The sequence below is a fragment of the Myxocyprinus asiaticus genome, chromosome 41 (assembly GCF_019703515.2).
Source record: "Myxocyprinus asiaticus isolate MX2 ecotype Aquarium Trade chromosome 41, UBuf_Myxa_2, whole genome shotgun sequence".
NCBI lineage: Eukaryota > Metazoa > Chordata > Actinopteri > Cypriniformes > Catostomidae > Myxocyprinus > Myxocyprinus asiaticus.
In genome coordinates, this window is record NC_059384.1 from 3,456,924 (window position 1) to 3,481,421 (window position 24,498).

Genomic DNA, 24,498 nt, shown 5'->3' on the forward strand with positions numbered 1-24,498 from the left:
TCATTACCGTAATGAAAATTTTAGCAAAAATGTGGTGTATTTTCATGAACATAATGTCGCAATTTAAAAAAATCGACCTCCTCCTACAAACAGGAGGTATTATATAGACTACTGTACTGTATGTGTCCAAGACAAATTTCCTTTTGAGACAATACAGTCTATTTTATCTTAGAATAGAATTTTTTAAAATAATAATAATTGTATTTTAATAATAAAATGTAATACACTCAAAGAAATAAGATTTATGCATTTCAATTTCATAAAATTGCATCAAATTCAGTTGTTATTTTTAAAGGATTAGTTCACCCAAAAATGAAAATTCAGTCATTGTTTACTCACCCCTGTGTTGTTATAACTCTGTATGACTTTTTCTTTTTCTGAACACAAAGGGAGTAATTGTGAAATAATGTTGTGCTCAGTGATGTCATACAATGGCAGTTTATGGTGACCACCTCTTCAAGCTTCAAAAGAACACAAAAGTATAATTCAGAAGTCTAATAAATTATTCCATGAGACTCATGATTGTTATGAAAGCATACGATAAGATCCGGTGAGAAACAATCTGAAATATAATGTATTATTTAGTGAAAATGTTCACTGACCGTTGATCTCCTGTGTGCGTTCATGATAGGGCACGAGAGCAACAGTTCACGCAGCGCCCTCGCAACATTGGGGCGTTCAAGCGAAGACTCGTTATGTTTATCTAAAATCAGGTCCTCCACAGCAATAGTGACAACAGAACACAACACAGCTGCACACAAAACAGAGAACAGAACTTACTAAACATGTCTGAAGAGTTTGTAGTTGAAGAATTGATGCATTTCTATGCCCAGCCTTTTTTTTTTTTTTTTAACAGACTATTCGGAAATCAAACAGAAACATACAGGAGGTTACAGGCAAAAAAAGAAAGTCATATAAGGTTATAACAACACAGGGGTGAGTAAGCAATGACTGGATTTTCATTTTTGGGAGAAACTAATCCTTTAGCAAATTTAAAAAAAGCTAAATATTTTAAGTTTGATTAGTTTGGAGCCTGGGTAGCTCAGTGAGTATTGACGCTGACTACCACCCATGGAGTCGCGAGTTCAAATCCAGGGTGTGCTGAGTGACTCCAGCCAGGTCTCCAAAGCAACCAAATTGGCCCGGTTGCTAGGGAGGGTAGAGTCACATGGGGTAACCTTGTGGTTGCTATAATGTGGTTCTCGCTCTCGGTGGGGCGCGTGGTGAGTTGTGCGTGGATGCCGCGGAGAACAGCGTGAAGCCTCCACACGCGCTAGGTCTCCACGGTAACACACTCAACAAGCCACGTGATAAGATGCGCGGATTGACGGTCTCAGACGTGGAGGCAACTGAGATTCGTCCTCTGTCACCCGGATTGAGGTGAGTCACTACGCCACCACGAGGACTTGGAGTGCATTGGGAATTGGGTATGCCAAATTTGGGAGAAAAGGAGAGAAAAAAAAAAAGTTTTATTTAATTAATTACATTTTAAGCATTCATATAACGTTGATTTTAAAGACCCCATTAAATCAAATTTGGAGGTTTGTGGCTTTTAGTTCATGTCTGTTAGCTTTGAGGTCATCTGTATGCAAGTGTACTCCTAAAAGTTGACAAAATTCATTTTTAGCACATAAAAGTTTAACATTTACAGTCTTTATTTTCCTGGAAAACAGACAAAAAATATTGACATTCCTGTTTCAATACATCAACATAAGAAAGAAATGACATTTGCAATACATTAACTTCCATTATGTGACGTTTTTTCCGAGTGAAACAGGATATTCTGTGAAAAAGCATGCTAAATACAGTTGACAGAACTGAACTGAACTATTAGTTGCATTTGACTATTTTTCCAATCTGTCTGTCTCGACCATAGTTGCTCCCACCAGGCCTGCTGTCAAAAATGCTGTCTAGGTAGGCAACTCACTAGTTTTGACACGCAGCCATAGTTTTATTTAATAATATGTTGAGAACTGATGTTTGAAAGGAATTTAGTTTCAGAAGTAGTTTGTAATTTATTTCCCTACTTTATATTCCCAGGTTGATGCTTAAGACCCTCGTTTTCATTTTGCATTCTATCGTTCTTCTCACTCCCTCCTCTGCTGTCCGCCCCCATTGGACTTCATCCACTGGAAAGAGAGAAAGCAAGAGAGAGATTAAGAGAAGTGTAGGAGGAAAGGACAGGATGAGAGAAAGATTAGAAGACAAGCCTGGGTGCTATTTTCAGACCAGTTTCATCTGCACAAGTGTGTACGAATGCATTAGTGTGTGTGTGTGTTATTGTGATTTTAGAGGTCTAGTTATTGACCATACACATGCTGCACAGTGCATGACCTCAATGACCCCAATTCATTAACATTTACACTTGAGTGTGCGCCCCTGCGGTTGACCTGTGAGCCGGTCAAGGGTTAACGCTGTGGGCATCAGACTCTGGCAGAGTTGAGTTTGCCGAACACAAGTTCAGCAGTCTCTTTGTGTTGTGTGAAACACTCAGTCAGTCAGGCAGAGTTCCCAGAGGCACCTCTCTGCCGACAGAACGAGACTTATTTGAACAAGTTTTAAATTAACGTTATTGCAATGTTTCAAGTACATTAGCATAATACTTTTTGTAGTTTATGACCCATCTATATAACTATATTCTCTTAAAACAATACTGTATTTCATCAAACTATAATAGTAATTAACTATTAAGGTAGCTTCTTAAGTCGCTTTATAGGGCTGCTCAGTTCATCGCAACAGTTTTCATTAGAAATAGAGTTTATGAACTTTATTTGTCACCTACCCATATAAAACCAGCATAAACTTTCAACAAACAGGAAAGAACGGCTTGCTCTTGTTTTACGCTTATTTGCGCTAATTTGCCCTCCTCTTGCGTGCTCTCTATATTTCATTGGCTGTGGCTCATTGTCATCTCTCACTCGTCGGGACAGTGCGCACACCTGACGATAAGACGTCTAGATATCAGGCCGTTTTGAAAGTAGTCATAGCGTCTGGGACTCGTCTCGGCCTGTTGCAGTAGTGCGCACACAACAAGACCTTTCGTCTTGAGATCCGAGACTTCTCGTCGCAGACCAATCGCCAACTCAAAACATCAAGGAGACGAGCTTGAGCCGTGTAGTGTCCATTAGGCATTAGATTGACGGAACTTGTCCTGATGTAAATAGAGACAATATTGGAGCTTGAAGAACTTTGATCTGCAAATATGTTTAACAGAACACAACACAAATCTCTCAAAGCGCATTTTGGACATTTTGCATAATTGTCTTGGCATGTGATGGGAATTTAAAAAAAACAAATACATATGAAGTGTTTGATTTTCTTGAGCATCAGACACATGCCCCAAAAGATTAAATGTCATTGGTTGTAGAGTTTTTTTAGCCAAGCGAAGAAAGAAAAAAAAGGTCTAATCATCAGTGAAAACATTGGTTACAGTAGGGATGGGGAATTGTAAGGAATTTAACAATTCTGGTTCTGATTCCTATTGCTCTTAACAATTCTGATTCCTTAAGCTGGCTCTTCACTAGCAGGCTCAAAACAACTGGTTTTAGCCGATGGCGTCACACATGCAGACTGTTTTGCTGAGATCTCGCTATCTTCAGTCAGAGCTATGACACACTTGCCGATTAAAAATGGTGGAGAGGTGACACACATAATGACTCGCTGCAACTATCTCTCTCTCTGACAAAATAACAACATGAGTAAAATTGCAATTGCAGTAGAGTGATTTGGGACGTTTTCAGACCTGCAGCTTGCTTGATTGTTCTGAAACAGGGGCTAAAAAAGTTACAGGTGTTGCATTTTCTTCATGGTTCGGTTGGCTTTCACAAGGTTATATTTTAAAATGCACCAAAACTGTAAAATGTCCATCAAGATTATTTTTATCCATCATTTGCTTTTTTTATTATTTCTGCAGAATGATAGAGTCACTATGGATTTTAATCAGTGTTTGTGATATGCAGCTGAGTATGATTTAAAAATACGATCAGCTTGTCATATTGTCAGTTCTTCTCAGTGACAGAATGATTTTTTTCAAACAAAACATTTGTGTCTTTTCAATGCTTGAAGCCATGAACTCAGCAGGGAGTCTCGATGGTCAAGTGATTAACACCTCCCACTGAGAGGTGCTAAAGGGCGCTCTGTATCCCTCTACCTGGACAGTGATTACGATAATGAAGCTAACACCTGAAAATCATTGGGAAAAATCAGCTATTGTAGAGCCAGCTTTAACCCTTCCAATATTGATTCATACTAATATTTAGAAGAAATGCAATTTTTATTTTTCGCAAATGATGAGATCAGTTCAGGTTTTAAAAGAGCAGATATAACAAATAAGAGATACATTTAAAAACCTAAAATAAATGTAAAACATAATATATGTAAAATTCCAATGATTACAATAAAACTTGTAATATGTTAGACTATCTTTGACATTGTCAAATAAACAACAGGAATCAGACTATATTAGTCGGACTGTGTGATTCACGCTGTAGATTCAGAGACAGCGCTGCTACTGAAAAGTACTGCAGGAAACACTGTTGGAGTACTTCAGTACGGTGTTCCGTACTAAAGACTTCCGTTAACGGAACCGGAAGTCATGAAAATCATATGGTTCTCGGCATCCACCACAGCATCTGTGCTCAACTCACCACGCGCCCCACCGAGAACGAACCACATTATAGCAACCACGAGGAGGTTAACCCCTCCCTAGCAACCGGGCCAATTTGGTTGCTTAGGAGAACTGGCTGGAGTCACTCAGTACACCCTGGGATTCGAACTAGCGAACTCCAGTGGTGATAGCCAGCGTCTTTTACCACTGAGCTACCCAGGCCCCCTAGTTCTGGTATTTTTAAGAAAATGGAACCGTTCCGAATAAGAACCACTTCTCGCTTCCCAACTGAAAAAAAATGATGTGTTGGATTTACTTAAAATATATATGTAGCATTTTTGCATCACACTTTTAAAGTAAATTTAACTTATGGTCATATTATGTCAGCATAACTAGAAAACTTTTGTTAGATATACACAAATGTATCAGTTCATTCAACTTTATTTACTTAAAAAGGTATGTCACACGAATAAAATTTGACAGCTTATAGTGTTGTTTCAAATTAACTTTAATATTATTTAAAAGCCAACCAGTAGGTGGGGGCCTGGGTAGCTCAGCAAGTAAAGACGCTGACTATCACCCCTGGAGTCACGAGTTCAAATCCAGGGCGTGCTGAGTGACTCCAGCCAGGCTTCCTAAGCTTCCCGGTTGCTAGGGAGGGTAGAGTCACATGGGTTAACCTCCTCGTGGTTAATAATGTGGTTCTCGCTCTCGGTGGGGTGCGTGGTGAGTTGTGCGTGGATGCCGCGGAGAATAGCATGGAGCCTCCACACGTGCTAGGTCTTTGCATTAACACGCTCAACAAGTCACGTGATAAGATGCGCAGATTGACGGTCTCAGACGCGGAGGCAACTGAGATTCGTCCTCCGCCACCCATGAGGACTTGGAGCGCATTGGGAATCGGGCATTCCGAATTGGGGAGAAAAAAAATAAGTCAACCGATAGTGGATTTTGCCAATGCCGATAACTGATTAATCGGCCGATAGTTTTTAAAATTCTTAGCCTTTCCTTAGTTATTGTGCAACTAAAATCTCAGTAATAACCAGAATGCCAGACTATGTAGAAGTCCGAAATACACACTTATTTCGGGACTCTTATTTTGAAATGACGGAGACATGGCTACATTATAATGCTCTATATTTAACTATTTACCAAATTAAGCTTTTTATAGCCTATATATTCACCAGATTAAGGACTTATTAAACCAGATGAGGTTTTTAATTGTTATTCATAAAATATTAAGTTAGAGACACGATGTAGGCCTATGTGCTGACGGGGAAGGTTTCTATTTAGTCACATTTTTCTTTTCATGCTCTTGCTTCAATTTAGAATGCTTGATTTACTAATCAAAAAAACAAATATGCATTGAAGTGAGGATAAAATTGTAGATGAATTATTGTCAATCATTGATGGTTTTTATTTCAACTCTAGAGGCCACTGTTATATTGTAGATCCAAGCCGTTATAATGCATAGTTTTTTGCCTATAACTGATAGTAAAACTGATATACGGTCTACCTCTAATATTATTGTTTCTACCTAATTTAATAGTCTAAAAACAAAAGAAGTGCAGATAAAGGGTCACTTCAGCTACACATAATCATATGCGCAAGTAAAAATCACATGCATTGAACAGAATCTAACTTCACCAAAGAGAACACTAATCATCTTAATGGTGACTTTATTCGAAACATCTAATTACAGTAAACATCAATAATACTAAAACGAGCTGAAATCTCTATGAATTCTTAATAACAGCTAATTAAATGTCCCAAAAGTTCATTTTGACCAAACAAACGTGCTTAAATTGTTCAAGCGAGTTCGAGTTTGTAGCACTTAAAATCGTAATTTTATGATTTTTTTTTTAAGCCAAAGAAGTTCAAATAACACAGAATTATTTTACTTCTCGTATTACTCAAAGTTCATCTTATAATAATTTTTGTCATGAGGCAATACCCATAATCCAGTGCGATTTTATTTTATTTATGCGTGTTTGGTCAAAGCAAGGTGACATACCATGAGGTCAAGCAACTAATTTTTTGTTTAGATATAAAGGGATAGTTCACCCAAAAATGCAAATTCTCTCATTATTCACTTACCCTGATGCTATCCCAGATGTGTATGACTTTCTTTCTGCAGCAGAACACAAATGAAGATTTTTAGAAGAAGATAGAGCTCTGTCAGTTCCTTATAATGGAAGTAAACGGGTGCCAGCACTTTGACAGTCCAAAAGTCACATTTAGGCAGCATAAAAGTAATCCACACGACTCAAGTCGATTATTGAATGTCTTCTGAAGTGAATCGATATGTTTATGTAAGAAACAAGTCGATAATTAAAACGTTTTTAACTTTAAATTGGCACATCCGTCCAGGGCTCTGATGTGGTTTGAAATGGATGAACTGTCGCGTGATGTTCGTTCTTCTGTTGTAAATATGCGCCGCTTCAGAATTCTCGCATGAACTCACCGACGCGCTTGCGTCACGCTTCACGTCAGCTTATGGCAGGAAGCGCTTTTTAAAACTTAATAATGTTCTGTCTATTTATTTTTTACACAAACGTATCGATTCGCTTCAGAAGACATTCATTGATCGACTGGAGTCGTGTGGATTACTTTTATGCTGACTAAATGTGACTTTTGGACCGTCAAAGTGCTGGCAGAAAGACAGTCATACACATCTGGGATGGCATCAGGGTAAGTGAATAATGAGAGAATTTTCATTTTTGGGTGAACTATTCTTTCAATAGAAGTGTTTGTGCTTTTTTTTTTTTCGTGTTTTAACGATGTCTTGCAGTAAGAAGTTGTGTTTTTGTTTGTACTCTCCATTAGGCTGATTAGAAATCGTTTTGGTCAAGTTTCTTCAGGTTTTACGCATTAATTCAGTGTGATTAATTATATAAAAATTCACACAATTAATCATGTCCCTGGACCGTAATAAGGAATATTCCTCCTATCGGAGCAATTCAGGCTTGAAGTACCACCTGTTTTCTCCAGGGGGCAGTAAGCGAAAATCCAGCTGTATAGACAACGCGCACCTTATACAGAGAACAAACCACACTTAACAACAAGATAAGAGAGTACGCATTCTTGCGTTCAAACACAGCTTGATGGAGCGCAAATCCGAAGGCAGGGATCTCAAGACATGTTTTTCTAAGTTTCAAACTACGTTTAACTTGACACGGCGACCTAAAAACAGTACATTTATGATGTGACGCAACCAAAGTGAGATGCTTCAAAAGCGTCCGTCTGACGCAGGTGTACATTGACAGGTCCTTAAACAAGCCCTTATAATAAATCTTGGACTGATTGACAAATTCAATTGCAAAATGGATTGCCGTGAACTGTAGGCCAATGATTGGCTTATGCTCAATAATATGGAAATAAACTATGTATTGAATTCTAAAGCCACTTTTTGAAGTGTCTTTTTTAATGCTTCATGTGTGCCAAAATCATGCAATGCAATTCGATTATCTGTATTATTATTTTTTATAATATATATTTTATTTATAATTACATGTATAATTATTTACTCATTATATATTGAATTATTGTTATTTGAGGGGCTTTCTCAGCATATATTTATATGTGCGATTAATTGCGATTAATCTGATTAATTAATCGGCATACCATGTAATTAATTTGATCAAAAATGTAATTGATTGACAGCCCTAGTTTCAAGTTGTCTTAACTCTTTGATTGTTTTAGCAGTGATTACCTACACTGCTTTTAAAGTTTACCCAACTAAGTTGTATTCTAGTGGGGTTGACACATGACCTTTAGTGGAAATGGAAGTCTGCTTAACAAAGAATATCTTGTTCCAAACACTCAATTTTCTGAACAAAGTAAACACTACATTTATGCTCAGCTAAGCTTAAAACAGATGGATTTTTGGACTGATGAGACTTCTTTTGTTTGGAGCTATCCAGTATGATTCCAATAGAAACCAGTCGGCCAACAAAACATCTTGTTGCTCTTTGCTTCTCATGGAAGACAGATTTTATCACTTGTGGTCTTGTGGCATCGCCCCTGGTTAGGACATGGTGTTAGTGAGGAACGTTTTATGGCTTGCAGTCAGCCCTGTGGTGCATAACCGAGACCAAAAAAACAACTGTCCCATAAACTTGGATGATGTTCCTCCGCCTTAGCATACTTATTTGCACCTCATCTGTCACCAGTGGTTTTGAAACAGACAAGCTTGTTTAAGAGCGTCATTGAAGAGAAACCGAGTAAACAATCAGCTGAATGGAAGTCCATGCTGAAAATGCAACTTTGAGAAAGACGCCTGTTCCTTTTGTGAGTGCCAGTGTTACTCCTCGAAATGTCTTATGAGTATGTGTGTGTTGCTTGGCCACTGTTTCTGTGTGTGTCAGTCTTTCCTGTTCATTCCGGAGTTATTTTGTGTGTAAGCATGAATGCTGGCTGCAAAACAAAGAAGGAATTTTGTAACTCATCAAGAACAGAAAATTAAAGTGAGATGCTTTAGAACGTCAAGGGAACGACAAGGAGAGAAAAACGGGTGAACCGGTTTGCTGTGTTTTTGTAGGTGAGGGGTGTCATCTGCCAGCGTTTACAAACACACACACATTTACCTATTTATCTAAATGAGGACATACTGGGGACGAATTCATTAAAATAAAACCTTTTGCATTTTTAGATAAAAAAAACAAAATAAATTTGAAAATATTTAAAGCAACCACAAATGTCTTCCCTAAATTGGTTTTCGTTATATTTTTCATACATATATAATAATAATAGGGATGTCCCGATACCATTTTTTTTAGAACGAATACGAGTACAAATAATTTTTTTTTTTTTTTTTTTAGTACTCGCCGATAACTAGTGATGGCAAAAACGAAGCAGAACACGTTTAATGACACCTTTTGCAGAAACTAACTGCAAATGTTTTTATGAAAGTGTAATCTATTAAATGTAATCAACAAATCATTAAACAACACAAGTGTCTATTGTATAACACTGTGTAAAATGTTTTCTTCCTGGGTAGTAAGTGTTATTTCCTAATTGCTTATGCCTCAAAAGTATAGAAAATGGCTATTATTCCCCACAAACTTTGCTTTTATGACCAGGACAATGATATTTTGAAATGTATCTATTTCCAATGAGAAAACGGGCGAATTTGTGTCTTCTTGTTCACATAAAGTCAGGAAAAACAACAACATATGAATCCAGATTAACATGTATTTGTACTAAAGTAATATTCAAAGCCATGCTGGTCCATAATGGTAACAAGTACCCATCTCTTCCCCTGGCTCACTCGGTGCACCTCAAAGAGGATTACAACAGCATCAAGACCTTGCTGGATGCCTTGAAGAATGATGAGTACGGCTGGGAGGTCATAGGAGACTTCAGAATGGTGGCATTCCTGATGGGTCTCCAAGGTGGTTTTACCAAGTTCCCCTGCTGTCTTTGCCTTTGGGACAGCACGGACACCAAGGCGCACTACCACAGGCAGGACTGGCCACAGCAGACCGAGTTCTCTGAGGGGAGGAACAACGCCAAGTGGGAGCCACTGGTGGACCCGCGGAAGGTGCTGATGCCACCACTGCACATCAAATTGGGCCTTATGAAACAATTTGTCAGAGCTCTAGATAAGGAGTCGGCAGCCTTCAAGTACCTTCAAGACTTCTTCCCTAAGCTGTCTGAGGCAAAGGTCAAAGCCGGTGTCTTCGTCGGACCACAGATAAAGAAGTATTTTGGATTCATATGTTGTTTTTTTCTGACTTTGTGTGAACGAAAAGACACAAATTTGCCCGTTTTCTCATTGGAAATAGGTAAATTTCTAAATGTCACGGTCCTGGTCACAAAAGCAAAGTTTGTGGGGAATAATAGCCATTTTCTATACTTTTGAGGCATAAGCAATTAAGAAATAACACTTACTACCCAGGAACAAAAACTGTGTTACATAGAGTAATATGTGTTCTTTTTTTTTTTTTTTTCGCCCAATTTGGAATGCCCAATTCCCAGTTCGCTTTTAAGTCCTCGTGGTGGCGTAGTGATTCGCCTCAATCCGGGTGGCGGAGGATGAATCCCAGTTGCCTCCGTGTCTGAGACCATCAACTCGCGCATCTTATCACGTGGCTTGTTGAGCGCATTGCCACTGAGACATAGCGCGTGTGGAGGCTTCACGCCATCCACTGCGGCATCCGCGCTCAACTCACCACGCGCCCCACCGAGAACGAACCACATTATAGCGACCACGAGGAGGTTACCCAATGTGACTCTACCCTCTCTAGCAACCGGGCCAATTTGGTTGCTTAGGAGACCTGGCTGGAGTCACTCAGCACGCCCTGAGATTCGAACTAGCGAACTTTAGGGGTGGTAGCCAGGGTCTTTTACCACTGAGCTACCCAGGGCCCCATAATATGTGTTTTTATTTTTTTGTACTTCTTGTTTTGTGTGTTTAAGGGAGGCCTTGGCTAATCAGGCCAATTAGAAACAATTAACTATCACTCTACCTTTTTCATCATAAACACATTTGTTTGTCATTGAAAACATCTATAAAAAAAACTAGCAGTCAAAGTGAAAGGGGTGCTGTTACCAGTGAGGAAAATAATGTTGTAGTGCCATAATTGTTGTAATAAATGTGTTTATTTTTATTTTAAGTTTTATTTTTACATCCACATCCACAATTTAGAAGAACTTCACACAAAGTTGTACACATTTTGTTTTAATTTGTATAGGCCTTTGTCTGAAAGGGAAAGTATTTGACTGTGACTAGGACAAAAGCATTGTCCTTAGGAATGTCATTAGGAATTTTTATTTAGGAAAATAAGCTGCTCCACTGTTTAACCATTTAAACTATTTTTCATTATTATTATTTATACAAAAATCTTTTGCATGGCACAGATATTGCAGGTGTTTCTTGGCCAGGTGGAACAGATGAGAAAATATCATTCACTTGTTCTGGTGAGATATGGTGCATTCAAGTAACGACATACTTCAGCAGTTGCATCAGCAGTGACGTGGACTCTTTGTGTCTCTCCTATTTTATGGTCCAGGGGATCCCATAAGTTAACCTCCCCATCATCTCCCTGTCCTTCTGCTGAAGTTGATGGCTGGGGTGATTCCAGTGGTGGCAGTGTAGATGTAGCATGGATATGTGCGCTGCATTGTTGTGTTGGACCTTGCAGCAACCATGTCCTTCAGTGCATGCCTTGTAGGAAGCACATATGTTGGGTCAAGTTTCTTGACGAATGCTCTGAATCTCTCATCCTCCACCTCTGAAAATGGCTGTGAATCCTTGATGATCATGTCCACTAATCCCTCATCAATGTCCTTTTTCCTCCATGATAAAAATTTATAAAATCATTACTTATTAAACCGTGAAGTTCTTAAATTTGTCTTTTATATGCACACAGCTTTAGGCTTTTAGAGGCCCTAGAAAATTCAGTGTAGACATTGTATCTAAACATCTTGTCTATGTACATCAGCAGTTCCAGATTCAGCTGATGTATGCCCATCAGATAAAACTTTAGGGTTGTTAGAGCGCAGGTGTCACAACATCGAGGAAGTATTATTGTGATCATGCACTTTACAAGATTGCTATCAAATGTGTTGTTTTCAAAAAATTTAAAATCGCCAAAGTTCTTGCCTACGTAATAACCTAAAACATCTGGCCATTTTTAGTTCTTTTTATAGTTTATATTTGGAGGGATTTCACATCAAGTGATCAGCAAGACATCTTGAGGCAAGCACTGACCATGGATCAGTCCAAACACTATTGAATCATTTCAGTTATAGTAACTAATATTATAAAACTGACCCGAGATCAGATGAAACCCTATGAGACAGGTTCACGGGTTCACTCAGGTTTCAACTCCCGTTTGCGATGAACCACCGAAATTTCAAAATGTTTTGAAACCGTATGACACATCGAAGCCTCGTTTGCTGAAATCACGTGATTTGGCCAGTTTGATACGCACTCCGAAGCATTGGTTCGAAACAAATGATTCATAAAGTTTCGAAGTTTTATGAAGTGTGCCACTATAATTATTACTGTTATAAAAGTGTGTGTATCTGTGTGTGTTTGTTTCAGGCGACCACTCTCCCACAGGGCACCATAAACCTGAATCAGTGTGTGGACGTTGTGGATGGTGAAAGCCGGACGGGACAGAAGCATTCGCTGTGTATCTGCACACCTGATCAAGACCATTACATACGAGCTGAGAGCAAAGAGGTCATACATGGGTGAGTTGTACACAAACACACAAATGATGGGTGATGTAGCGGCAGGTGTTCAAACTGTGAGGTCACACATAATATGATTGTATGGCATTTTTAACAAAATTTTAAACTTCTCCTTTGAAAAGTATCAAATGATATGTTTCCAGAACTAAACTGATGTTTAACTGAATCTGATGTGCATAAGCAGTGTTGAGTGCCATTGTAATCAGATTTGCGAGGAAGCACTTTATTTATCTTCCTCAAACATTTTGGTTAGGGTTTGTTTTAAACGACTAAACCTTAAGTTATATACTTCTGCAGTTTATTCAGCCTGAACCAGTAGAGCGAAAACAGTCTGGTTTCAGAAGTAAAAATCCCATTTATTTTCCCATAGATGAATTGTTTTTCAACAAAAAATTACAAACAATTAAAGACAGACCTACAAGGTTGTTCATCGATGGTATATGCTTCCATTGAAGCCATCCATCTGCGTTATCTCAACTTCATTGTTTAAAAATTGTGTTTGATAGCGGAATGGTAAACAACTACATTACCCAGGGTACAGCAGAGAAATATCCACCAATCAGAGAACTGCTGCCAACAAAACCCGCAAATCGTACCTCGGAGTGACCGCGTGCTCCCATGACGCACTGTGAATGACGTAATCGTTACGGCCTCCTTTCACCATCACACTACTTATATATTTGTACATATTGTAATTAATGTAAAATATTTTGTTACTATACCTATAATTAATAGTTTTATATATTCCCATTGTTTATTCTATGACATCATTCACAATGCTTCATAGGATTGTAGTCTGTGCCCTCATGAAAGACGGTAAGTACAGTCTTGTACATTTGTCTTTATGTGCGATTTTCAAATACTTTTTTTGCCTCAAAACAAAGTTTGTGATGTTGTGGTTCTCCTCTGAGCTGGTTGGATTGGTTCATGGCTTACAACTCCTTTATGAAGGATTTTATTAAAAGTCTATGGAAGAAATAACTGGGGAAAATATTTCCGGAACCCAGGCGGCTGAAAAAGTGGGTGGGCACTGTTGCGCTCTATTGACACTTTGCTAAGCCCCGCCTTAAAGTGTTTCTGACCAGTCCTGTTTTAGCAACTGTTGCCCTGCCACCATTTTTACAATGAGAACCTGTGGGAGTAATGTGTGTTTGGGTAGTTTTAAGCGGGATTTTATCAAAGAGATGCAAAAAAATGTCAAAACGTTGTTGCTGGGTCACTTGTAATTGTGGCACGAGGTACCTAGAGAAGATACACGCAGTGTTTTTTTTCTTTCTTTTAAAAAAATCTTTAAAAAAATATTGAGAAGTGCATGCTATGGTTTAAAGTGTGTCATTCTTCATTCCCTTATGAACATGAGTTATTAAGCGAGGACACCCTACATTTGCTCCAAGGTAAATTAAAGCTAATAACTTAACATTAATTATTTTACGTATTGATTCAGGTCTTAGTTATATCCTTAGTTATGAGACGGTCTAAGCAGTTCTATTTCACTTACACTAATGTTATGAGGTTTGTAACTGCTATCAAATGACGCTTTTCACTTTTCAAGTGACAGTGATAATCGTTTGCCCCAATTCTGATTCACAGTCTGCACAGTTTTCAATACAATTACTGTGTAATTTAACTATTTCTTTTTCAAAAAATGTCAGATAAATATGCTTTACAATGTCACTCTTCATTTCAGCCCACGTAATAATATTATCAGTTCCGTTTATGAGAATATTTTGCCAAAAACCGCGCCGTTCACTGCAATCTCCCATTTCATTCCAATGAGGAGTTCTGCAGAGCTTGTCAGAGCGAGTGACTGTAACCAAGGGGGGAGGAGCTTGGCGAAGGGTCAATTATTGTAAAGACTGAATTCAAACTTTGTTTTGTAGAGATAAAGTCTTAGGTGTGCTGTGTCAGGGTTCCCACGGGTCCTGAAGTCTTAAAATGTCTTAAATTAAGTTCTCTAATATGTAAGGTCATAAAAAGTCTTCAATATCTTAAATTGTATAACAAAAGTCGTAATTATCCTGTCAAGAGGTCTTAAATTTGAGGACAGAAAGACAGGTAATTGTGACATGGCCTAATGTGATTGTTAAACTTCACAAGGATACGATTTAATGAAATAAACATATAGTCTGCGTGCGCTGTGTCCTTCAAAGTGAAGATGCGACACTGTTGCACATTTTCCAAGCATGTTTCTAGCGGCTGACAATCAGTGAGTAATGGACATTTATGTCGCCAATGACTTACTTTTGATGAATTATGACAATGTTTCTTTAAAGTGTTTATATTGTAATATGTTGTAGAGGATTGTAAGAGTGCATATTTTATTTCCCTCATCCGTTTAAATGAGCTGCTGGAAGCAGTGATGCACGGACATTTCAAAATAAGAGTCCCCGGTGTATTTCGAGCTTGTTTATAGTTACAAGTCCTGCATTTTATGCATAAAATCTTTTTTTTTTCTGGGTATAATTGGTATTTTGGTTGCACAATAAACTGCATCTGGGATTTAATTCAATTTGGACTTTTGAATCTGGCCCGCCACAGGAAGGAAAGACAAAGAACGTTTTTTTAACACATTCAGTACAGGCTATCAATTTTAACAACTATCGGCAATCCAATATCGGTCAACCTCTAATTTGTATATGTTAATATATTGATACATAAATGAGTTTTAATGTGATATACTTTATATGAAATGTGGAATATATGTTTGTGGAAAACATGTCTTGAGTATTTGAAACTGGCAGATACCCTGTTTTGCTGGTTTAATGTGTGCCCCAGCCTGTTTGAGTAAAAGAATCTGTGATATATGATTTATTTTGAGATTTTGTGGATTTGTTCTAGTATGAACACACACAATTAATTTTATTTGTTCAGGTCTTAAATTTATTTTTATTGTAAAAACTCTGCAGAAACCCTGTGTGTATTTTTAGTAGTGCTATCAGTCGATTTAAAATGTTTAATCACGATAAATTGCATAATTTTTCGTAGTTAAAGGGATAGTGTGTCCAAAAATAAAAATTCTCTCATTATTCACTTACCCTGATGCCATCCCAGATGTGTATGACTGTCTTTCTTCAGCAGAACACAAATGAAGATTTTTAAAAGAAGATAGAGCTCTGTCAGTTCCTTATAATGGAAGTAAACGGGTGCCAGCACTTTGACGGTCCAAAAGTCACATTTAGGCAGCATAAAAGTAATCCACACGACTCCAGTCGATCAGTGAATGTCTTCTGAAGCAAATCGATATGTTTGTGTTAAAAATAAATGGATAATTAAAGCGTTATTAACTTTTAAAAAGCGCTTCCTGCCAGCAGCTGACGCAAAGCGTGACATAAGCGCATCGGCGAGGTCGCGCGAGAATTCGGAAGTGGCGCTTATTTACAACAGAAGAATGAGGGAAGGACTCATTTTTTAAGTTGTGTTATAAGCCGTTCACACATTGGCAACAAGAAAAAGGTGAATATTACATGAAAATTGTTACATACTGCACCTTTAAGAAAGAAAACAAAACAATGTTTAACAATATTATGCTTTCTTAGCATTTTTCAAACAAAGCTTTCCACAGTATAAAGATAGAAATGCTCTAAAATAGCACTATATTTCTTATATACTTCTCCACTATATTAATCTGCCGGAAGACTGTGGCTATCTGCTTAGTTACAGCAATCATGAAGCTACGTTTATGATTCGCATCAGAGCATCAAGCGCCGCTTTGAACTCCACATGAAAAGCGCTTGCAGACAAAAATGTCTCATTCTGTGTTTTGGTGAGAGTAAAGACTTGTCATGCAATTGTGGTAATTAAAATGCACCTTGCTTAGGCTGAAAAATACTTGATTTCTGTCACAAGTCCCATCTGGGCTTGTTTTGTACAACAAATAGCATCAAGAGCTCCTTCTCCATCATTTGATCACTGACACGGCTGTTGTGTGTGTGTGTGTGTGTGTCAGTGTAATGACTCCAGGCGGACACATCGCAAAGTTTCCGCCTCCAAACAGGTGTTTATGCTCATTATGCTGTATTATCGGTAAATGTGTTAATCGCAATTAAGAAAAATGTACGCGTTTAAATTATTGCATGCGTTAACGTGTTCATTTTGACAACTCTCATTTTTAGTTTCATAAACATTGTAATATTATCAATGAATTGCATTTGGTCTTTTCTCTTGCATTTATTTTCGTACTGGATTGTGATTTGGTCTTTTCTTTCTTACATATTTTTAACTATGCGTAGGTGCCTTTATACTGTATGCACAACTGACAGAAAACAAGTTGCATGCTGAGTGTCATGAGTCATGACAATGGCAAAGCAGCTCTCATATGGCATTACATTCACGCAAAACCTAAAACATAAACATACCTAAAGTTTTAACATTTCCATCACTGCTGTTTCCTTCAGGCAATGCATATCTTGTTCCAGTAAGGAAGTTATGTGAGGAAGTACTCTTAATATTCCAGTAATCACATTAAAGTTACTGTTCTGTCATAATTGGCAATGTATATACAATTTCAATGAACAACGATTCATTTAAAAGCGAACTTTAACGTGCAAGAACAAATATTGTTTTGCTAAAAGTGTCAGATGGCTTGCTGTAAGAATGCACAGTTTTGCAGAATCAAAATACTCAGATTGCTTTGCATTTATAACACTTACAGATAAGAATGTAAGAAAAAAATGTTGATTATGTCTGGTGAGAAACCCCTCTAAGCATTTGACAACCGATATTTCATTTTTACCAATTAATCTGTGCCGATAGTTTATTTTTGGAACTATCGGTTATTGGCAAAAAATCTATGCCGATTGTTGCAGGTAGTGTTTTTTTTTTTTTCATCAGTGAATTTAAAAAAAAAAAAAAAAATATATATATATATATATATATATATATATATATATATATATATATATATATATATATTACAGTTGTGCTCAAAAGTTTGCATACCCTTGGAGAATTGGTAATATATGTACCATTTTTAAAGAAAACATGAGTGAGCAGGCAAAACACATTTCTTTTATTTCTAATGGGATTCATATTCAACTGTAGGTTATAACAGAATGGCACAATCATAAAACAAAACATGGCAACAAAGAAAAAAATGAAATGACCCCTGTACAAAAGTCTGCATACCCTTAGTTCTTAATACTGTGTATTGCCCCCTTTAGCATCAATGACAGCGTGCAGTCTTTTGTAATAGTTGTCTATGAGGCCCCAAATTCTTGCAGGTGGTATAGCTGCCCATTCGTCTTGGCAAAATGCCTCCAGGTCATGCAAAGTCTTTGGTCGTCTTGCACGAACCCCACGTTTGAGATCTCCCCAGAGTGGCTCGATGATATTAAGGTCAGGAGACTGTGATGGCCACTCCAGAACCTTCACCTTTTTCTGCTGTAACCACTGGAGGGTCAACTTGGCCTTGTGCTTAGGGTCATTGTCGTGCTGGAAAGTCCAAGAGCGTCCCATGCGCAGCTTTCGTGCAGAAGAATGCAAATTGTCTGCCAGTATTTTCTGATAACATGCTGCATTCATCTTGCCATCAATCTTCACAAGATTCCCTGTGCCTTTAGAGCTCACACACCCCCAAAACATCAGTGATCCACCACCATGCTTCACAGTGGGGATGGTATTCTTTTCACTATAGGCCTTGTTGACCCCTCTCCAAACATAGCGCTTATGGTTGTGACCATAAAGCTCTATTTTGGTCTCGTCACTCCAAATTACAGTGTGCCAGAAGCTGTGAGGCGTGTCAAGGTGTTGTCGGGCATATTGTAACCGGGCTTTTTTGTGGTATTGGCGCAGTAAAGGCTTCTTTCTGACAACTTGACCATGCAGCTCATTTTTGTTCAAGTATCGTCATATTGTGCTCCTTGAAACAACCACACTGACTTTTTCCAGAGCAGCCTGTATTTCTCCTGAGGTTACCTGTGGGGTTTTCTTTGTATCCCGAACAATTCTTCTGGCAGTTGTGGCTGAAATCTTTCTTGGTCTACCTGACCTTGGCTTGATATTAAGAGATCCCTGAATTTTCCACTTCTTAATAAGTGATTGAACAGTACTGACTGGCATTTTCAAGGCTTTGGATATCTTTTTATGTATGTAACAAGGCCAAACATTCAAGGGTATGTAAACTTTTGATCAGGGCCATTTCTGTTATCATTATGATTTAAAAAGGAGCTAAACAACTATGTGATAATAAATGGCTTCATATGCTCACTATCCTTAAATAAAAGATGATGATCAGTCATATTTTCAAAATCAATGCCAAACTTTCACAATTTCTGCCAGGGTATGCAAACTTTTGAGCACAACTGTGTGTGTGTGTGTGTGTGTGTGTGTGTGTGTGTGTGTGTGTGTGTGTGTGTGTGTGTGTGTGTGTGTGTGTGTGTGTGTGTGTGTGTGTGTGTGTGTGTGTGTGTGTGTGTGTGTGTGTGTGTGTTTATATATATATATATATATATATATATATATATATATATATATATATATATATATATATTCAGATTTTTAATTCACTGTTGAGAAAAAAAATTATAAGAAAAATAAAACACTACCTGCAACAATCGGCATAGATATTAATGATACAACTGATATTATTGGCTATATATATATACACAACTCTTCATCTGGTGAATAAATAGTCTATAAAAAGCTTCATTTGGTAAATACTTACAGAAAGAGCATTGTAATGGAGGCAAGTCTCTGTCATTTCAAATTAAGAGTCCCGATATATTTTGGGCTTGTTTATAGTAAAAAGTCCAGCGTTATACACCAAATTTGAGTTATTCTGGTAATTATTGGAATTTTGGTTGCACAATACACTACTTATGGGATTTTATTCGTTTTAGAGCCTCAATTTATGTGCCCTTCCTAGTAAGGAAAGACTAAGACATTTTGTATCATCCTATAAATCGATTTTAAAAAACTATCAGCCAATTAATCGTTATCGGCCTTTTGAACCATTGTTATTGGTATCGGCAAGATCCAGTATCGGTCGACCTCTAAACTGTTACAGTTTATTTAATTTGAAATGAAAGGACAGTTTGTGTCTTGTTCTGGTAAGGTTGAAATAGGTTTTGGAAATTAATGCATTTTAATCAGTAATGTGATTATTGTTCAAAGTAATTAGCCCAGTAATCCTGTTACAATCTAGAAAAAGTCATTAATAACAGATTTATTTTTGGAGTAAATTCCCCAACACTGTTTGTGTTTAGGTGGCAGGAGGCGTTGATGGTGTTTCCTCGAACCAACAAACAAAACCAGAAGAAGAAACGGAAAGTGGAGACGCCCACCCCACAGGTACAAACACAGGTCCACTGACGTGAGGGATTTTAAAGGAATAATTTGCATTTTGAAGAGTGTTCATGCTGCTCTTTTGCATACAGTGAAAATGAATGGGGACGGATGCAGAGGCTCCATAAAATCCCCATTAAAGTAGATCATTCACTAAATTTCAAATGTGAGGGACAGACCACAATTTAAGTCTTTATTCACTGAGAATCTTCCCTCCGTCAAAGCTCTCAAATCTCATGCTTGCATACATTAAAACAAGTCAGCAGGTTTGATGTCAATGACGTTAAATGTCTTTGGTTCTCGTGTGTCTCGTCACTGATCTCAACACGATTTATTTAGTTTGAGTGTTTTCAGAGGTTTTCATGTTATAACTTCAGAAAGATTTTTTTTTTTTTTTTTGTAATATAGAGATGGATTTGGTACCCAATGTCAACATTTATGTTCTTTATTTACCATTTATTTTCTATTTCATCTGTTGAAATATAAAATCAATGCATCTGTGTCATTCAACAAGTTCACAAAATGTGTTTTTCTGCATGCATAAGCTTTATTTTGCCCTGTTGCTACAGTTAACACACCTACACACACCTACACCTAAAGATTTACCAAATATATCACTTACCAAATTTAAAGAATGGCAACAAATAAAGAAATCTACTCTGAAATCTGTAGGAGTTTTCTTGACATTGTTGCACAGGAAAGCTAATTTTGTTTGTTGTGCTAAAACTACTGATATTTACAGTGTTTGCAAAGCAGAACTTTACTGAAATTATTTTTATTCTCCACAATTTTTAACTGCTTAACGTACAGGCTTCATTCAAAGTCAATTCTCCATTTTTTCTCCAAACTCCATTCCTATTTTTTGGGTCTTGTAAAGTTTATAATTTTCAAGAATTTAAGATTAAAGTTTGAAAATCTCCCATTGACTTGCATATGTTCGTCATTTAAAATCTGATCAATAGTGATAATGTCATTGTAAAATTTCAGTACTGAATTGTTTGTCTTGCATACTGACTTGTTATTGCACTGCAAATAATCATATTTTTAATCCGTGTTTGTGTTTAGTTTTACATTTTTTAAACATCTAAACAAAATTGTGTAAGATATTAATGGATTATTCCGGGTTCAACACAAGTTAAGCTCTGTGGACAGCATTTGTGGCTTAATATTGATTAGCACAAAAAAGGTGCTATATTACGATAAAAGGTTACGCTTAAAACGTTAAAGTCTCCATATGCATAAGTCAGGCATATGAGGTATCATTTAAAAACTTAAAATCTGAACTTTTCAGAGACACTTCTGCATTTGTTACTTAAAATAACAAAATAAGGCCTCAAAACAGTCGTATTAAAATTAGCGCCCCCTAAAGGTAATGAGGTAGAAATATTTATATGAAAATAAAAGTCCTTCATGTAGCACATAAATGGACAAGTCATATATCAAATGAAAGCTCTGATTATCAGAAATGTGACTCTTCAGTTAATTTTGTTGCCCTAATAACACAGTTCAAAAGATTTTCAAAAGAATCACAAAGTGAAATATGATTTCTGTAAGTCATCAAATACAAACGTCTCTTTTATGCTCCGATAACTGCTGCTGTAAGTCTCAAGTAGACAAAAACGTATCTGCTTTTTCCTTAGGTAGTTCTCTTAAACAATAAATAAATAAATAAATAAAATTAAAAAAAAGAGCCATTTTTTACTTGTCTGTGAGCTTGCTTGGCTGAACAATCCAATGTTATATCTTAGATGTCCAGAACAAAATATGCCATCCAGAAGGAAAAGCATGCAAAACAAATCATCAGAAAATATGTGTTCGACTATTGATGAATTTTTTTTTTATATCATCACAAAGGAAATCTCAGCTTTCTAATGACACCTAGATTGAGCTTCTAGTCCACTCAGAGGCCGAGATATTCAGTGAAATAATGAGGGTGGTGCTTGAACTGAAAATTAGACTGAATGTCTATGGACGAGCACATCTGTGAGGGCTAAAATACGTTAGAGCGCCACCTACATTTCAGATCTGTATATTGTGATGGAATGTGATAGAGAATTTTTTATTTTTTTTTCTAGTGCTTCCTGCCATCTAGTGGAATAAAATGAGACTTTTCAAAGTGAGGTAGAGTGAACAGAACCAGAATTACATGTTTACAAAATAAAAAAAAAAATGTTTTTAAAAAAACTTTTTTTTTTTTTTTTTTTTTACAAACTTCTGTTTATCATAAGATTATAAACACATACAATATTATTTATGAATAATTGGAGACTTTTATTTATTTGGGGGGTTCTCTGAAAAATTAGACCAATTTTTGCAGTTAGTCCACAGTATATGTGAATGGTGAGCTTTTAAATTTAAGTGTGAAAAATTGCGGGCGGCAGCCCAAAAATGCCCCGTGTGATAAAACACTTACTTACCTTTTCTGTGTGAAGTTATATCCAATTTTATAACTTCATTGCCATGATGATGTAATGTCAACAAACCCTAAAATGACTGTAGAAATCACAATTTAAACAACTTTACAGCTCAAATAACACACAAGTTTTAACAGAAGAATTAAGGTACATGCTTTTATAAAATTATAAGCTTCACATTTATGCCTTTTTAAACCCTCCAAAAATTGGCCCCATTCACTTCCATGTAAGTGCCTCACTGTAACCTCGATTTTTGCTTTTTTTAAAGAAAAGGAGGGATGAGTCATAATTTCTCTACCATATTCTTTCAAACAAAATTTCTGGTGTCACATTTTATTATTGTTTAATTAAACGTTCATGCTTAACCATGAATTGATGAATTATTTGTAGTAAACAGAAGATATGTTTGTATTGTTAGGTTTAGTTTATTTTGGTCTGACACCCTGACCTGTGTTTTGTCAGGATACTGCACTGCTAACGGGTCGATGCTCCCAGCAGAACATGAATGGGTGTATTGTAAGTTTGACGAAACCGCCTCGATCTGACCAATGAGAGCGCAGCACTAAAATATGATCGTCAAAACACGTGTTCTGGGTGTTTTGTGGGAATAAACGAAAGACAGAAAGGAGAATAATGTTTTAACTTGTTTAATTAATAAACAAACATGTGCTTCCGCTGGGATGCTGGGTGGCTTGTGCAGGCGTGTGTGTGCTGAAATGTGGTGAGTGATTTTTTTTATTTAATCAAAAGGGTATTACCGGGTGGTCAGGTGAAAACAGGAAAACCAGAGTTAATCTCTCTCTCTGTGTGTGTGTGTGTGTGTGTGTGTGTGTGTGTGTGTGTGTGTGTGTGTGTGTGTGTGTGTTTTGTGCAGGGTGTGGTGCTGAGCCTGAGTGTAAATCAGTGTGTGGATGAAATCATGGCACAATAGCTCATTTGTTATCAGCCTGAGAGTTTAGACAGTTACTTTAGTGTGTGTATCTGTCTGCATACTTGCTCACACACAGGTGTTTTTTTTACATCAAAGGACTCTTTGTTCTACTTTATGTAAGGGTTAGTTAAATATTATGCTTTTCTGTATGTGTCTCTTTGTGTGTTTTCAGGAACCGGGTCCTGCGAAGGTGACCGTCACTAGTACGAGTAGTAGCAGCAGCAGTATGGTGTGTCTGCCCAGCACTATAGCTCACGCTGAAAGAATGCCACCCACCCGAGCTTCCCTGTGGCAGGAGGAATCATGGAGTCGAGCTGCTGTACCAACAACCTGTCCTTCCTCCGACATGAGCCAACATTCAGAGGGTACCCTTATACTAATAACTGTTGTAAATATGGTATTTTAGCAGAAACTAAGGTTACTGTGGTTAAGGTTATTGATTTGCACTTGGTTATTTCACTAAAAATCAGTATGTATATGTATGTATAACGGGTAAGGATGGGCAAGGAGGAGGTGGGAACCGGCTGAGCAGTCAACGAAACTTTTAATGACATAAATCAACTTAAACACACAGACACACACACAGCGGCTGCGTGTGTCTCTCTCGAACTGACGCCTCCGGCTCGTCTTTATCACCCTCGCGGCTGATTAGGACAGTTCAGCGCCGAGCATGCGTCCTCGCGGCCCGGCCACGCCCTCTTCCTCGTCACAGTATATATCTCAATGTTTTTGGATTTGCTCTTACATGGTAAGGCAAGGCAAGTTTATTTATATAGCACATTTCATACACAATGGCAATTCAAAGTGCTTTACATAAAAATGATCTTATTTTGAAATGACGGAGACTTTGCTCCATGGCAATGTTCTATTTTTAATGTACACCAGAGTAAGCTATTTATAGCTTATATGTTGTTATTATTATTATTATTATTATTATTATTATTATTATTATTCACAATACATGAATCTGGAGACACGATATATGTGCTGACAAGGGACGTTTCCATATAGTCAAATTTTTCTATGCCCTCGCTTCATTTAAAAAAAAGCATGATTATCAAAGG

General features: G+C 37.3%; 1 protein-coding gene across 3 annotated transcripts in view; it reads left to right on the forward strand.

The window, feature by feature from the left end:
* The window catches only part of LOC127432140 (uncharacterized), a 94,370-nt gene that overhangs the window by 27,250 nt on the left and 42,622 nt on the right, over nucleotides 1–24,498 (forward strand). For 2 of the 3 annotated variants that reach the window (XM_051682978.1, XM_051682979.1), the window contains exons 4-7: nucleotides 12,657–12,808; nucleotides 20,011–20,095; nucleotides 22,966–23,019; nucleotides 23,607–23,799. In XM_051682978.1, the coding sequence (XP_051538938.1) occupies nucleotides 12,657–12,808; nucleotides 20,011–20,095; nucleotides 22,966–23,019; nucleotides 23,607–23,799 (484 nt within the window). The remainder of the gene's footprint in view (nucleotides 1–12,656; nucleotides 12,809–20,010; nucleotides 20,096–22,965; nucleotides 23,020–23,606; nucleotides 23,800–24,498) is intronic. The other variant, XM_051682980.1, reaches the window with a different exon arrangement.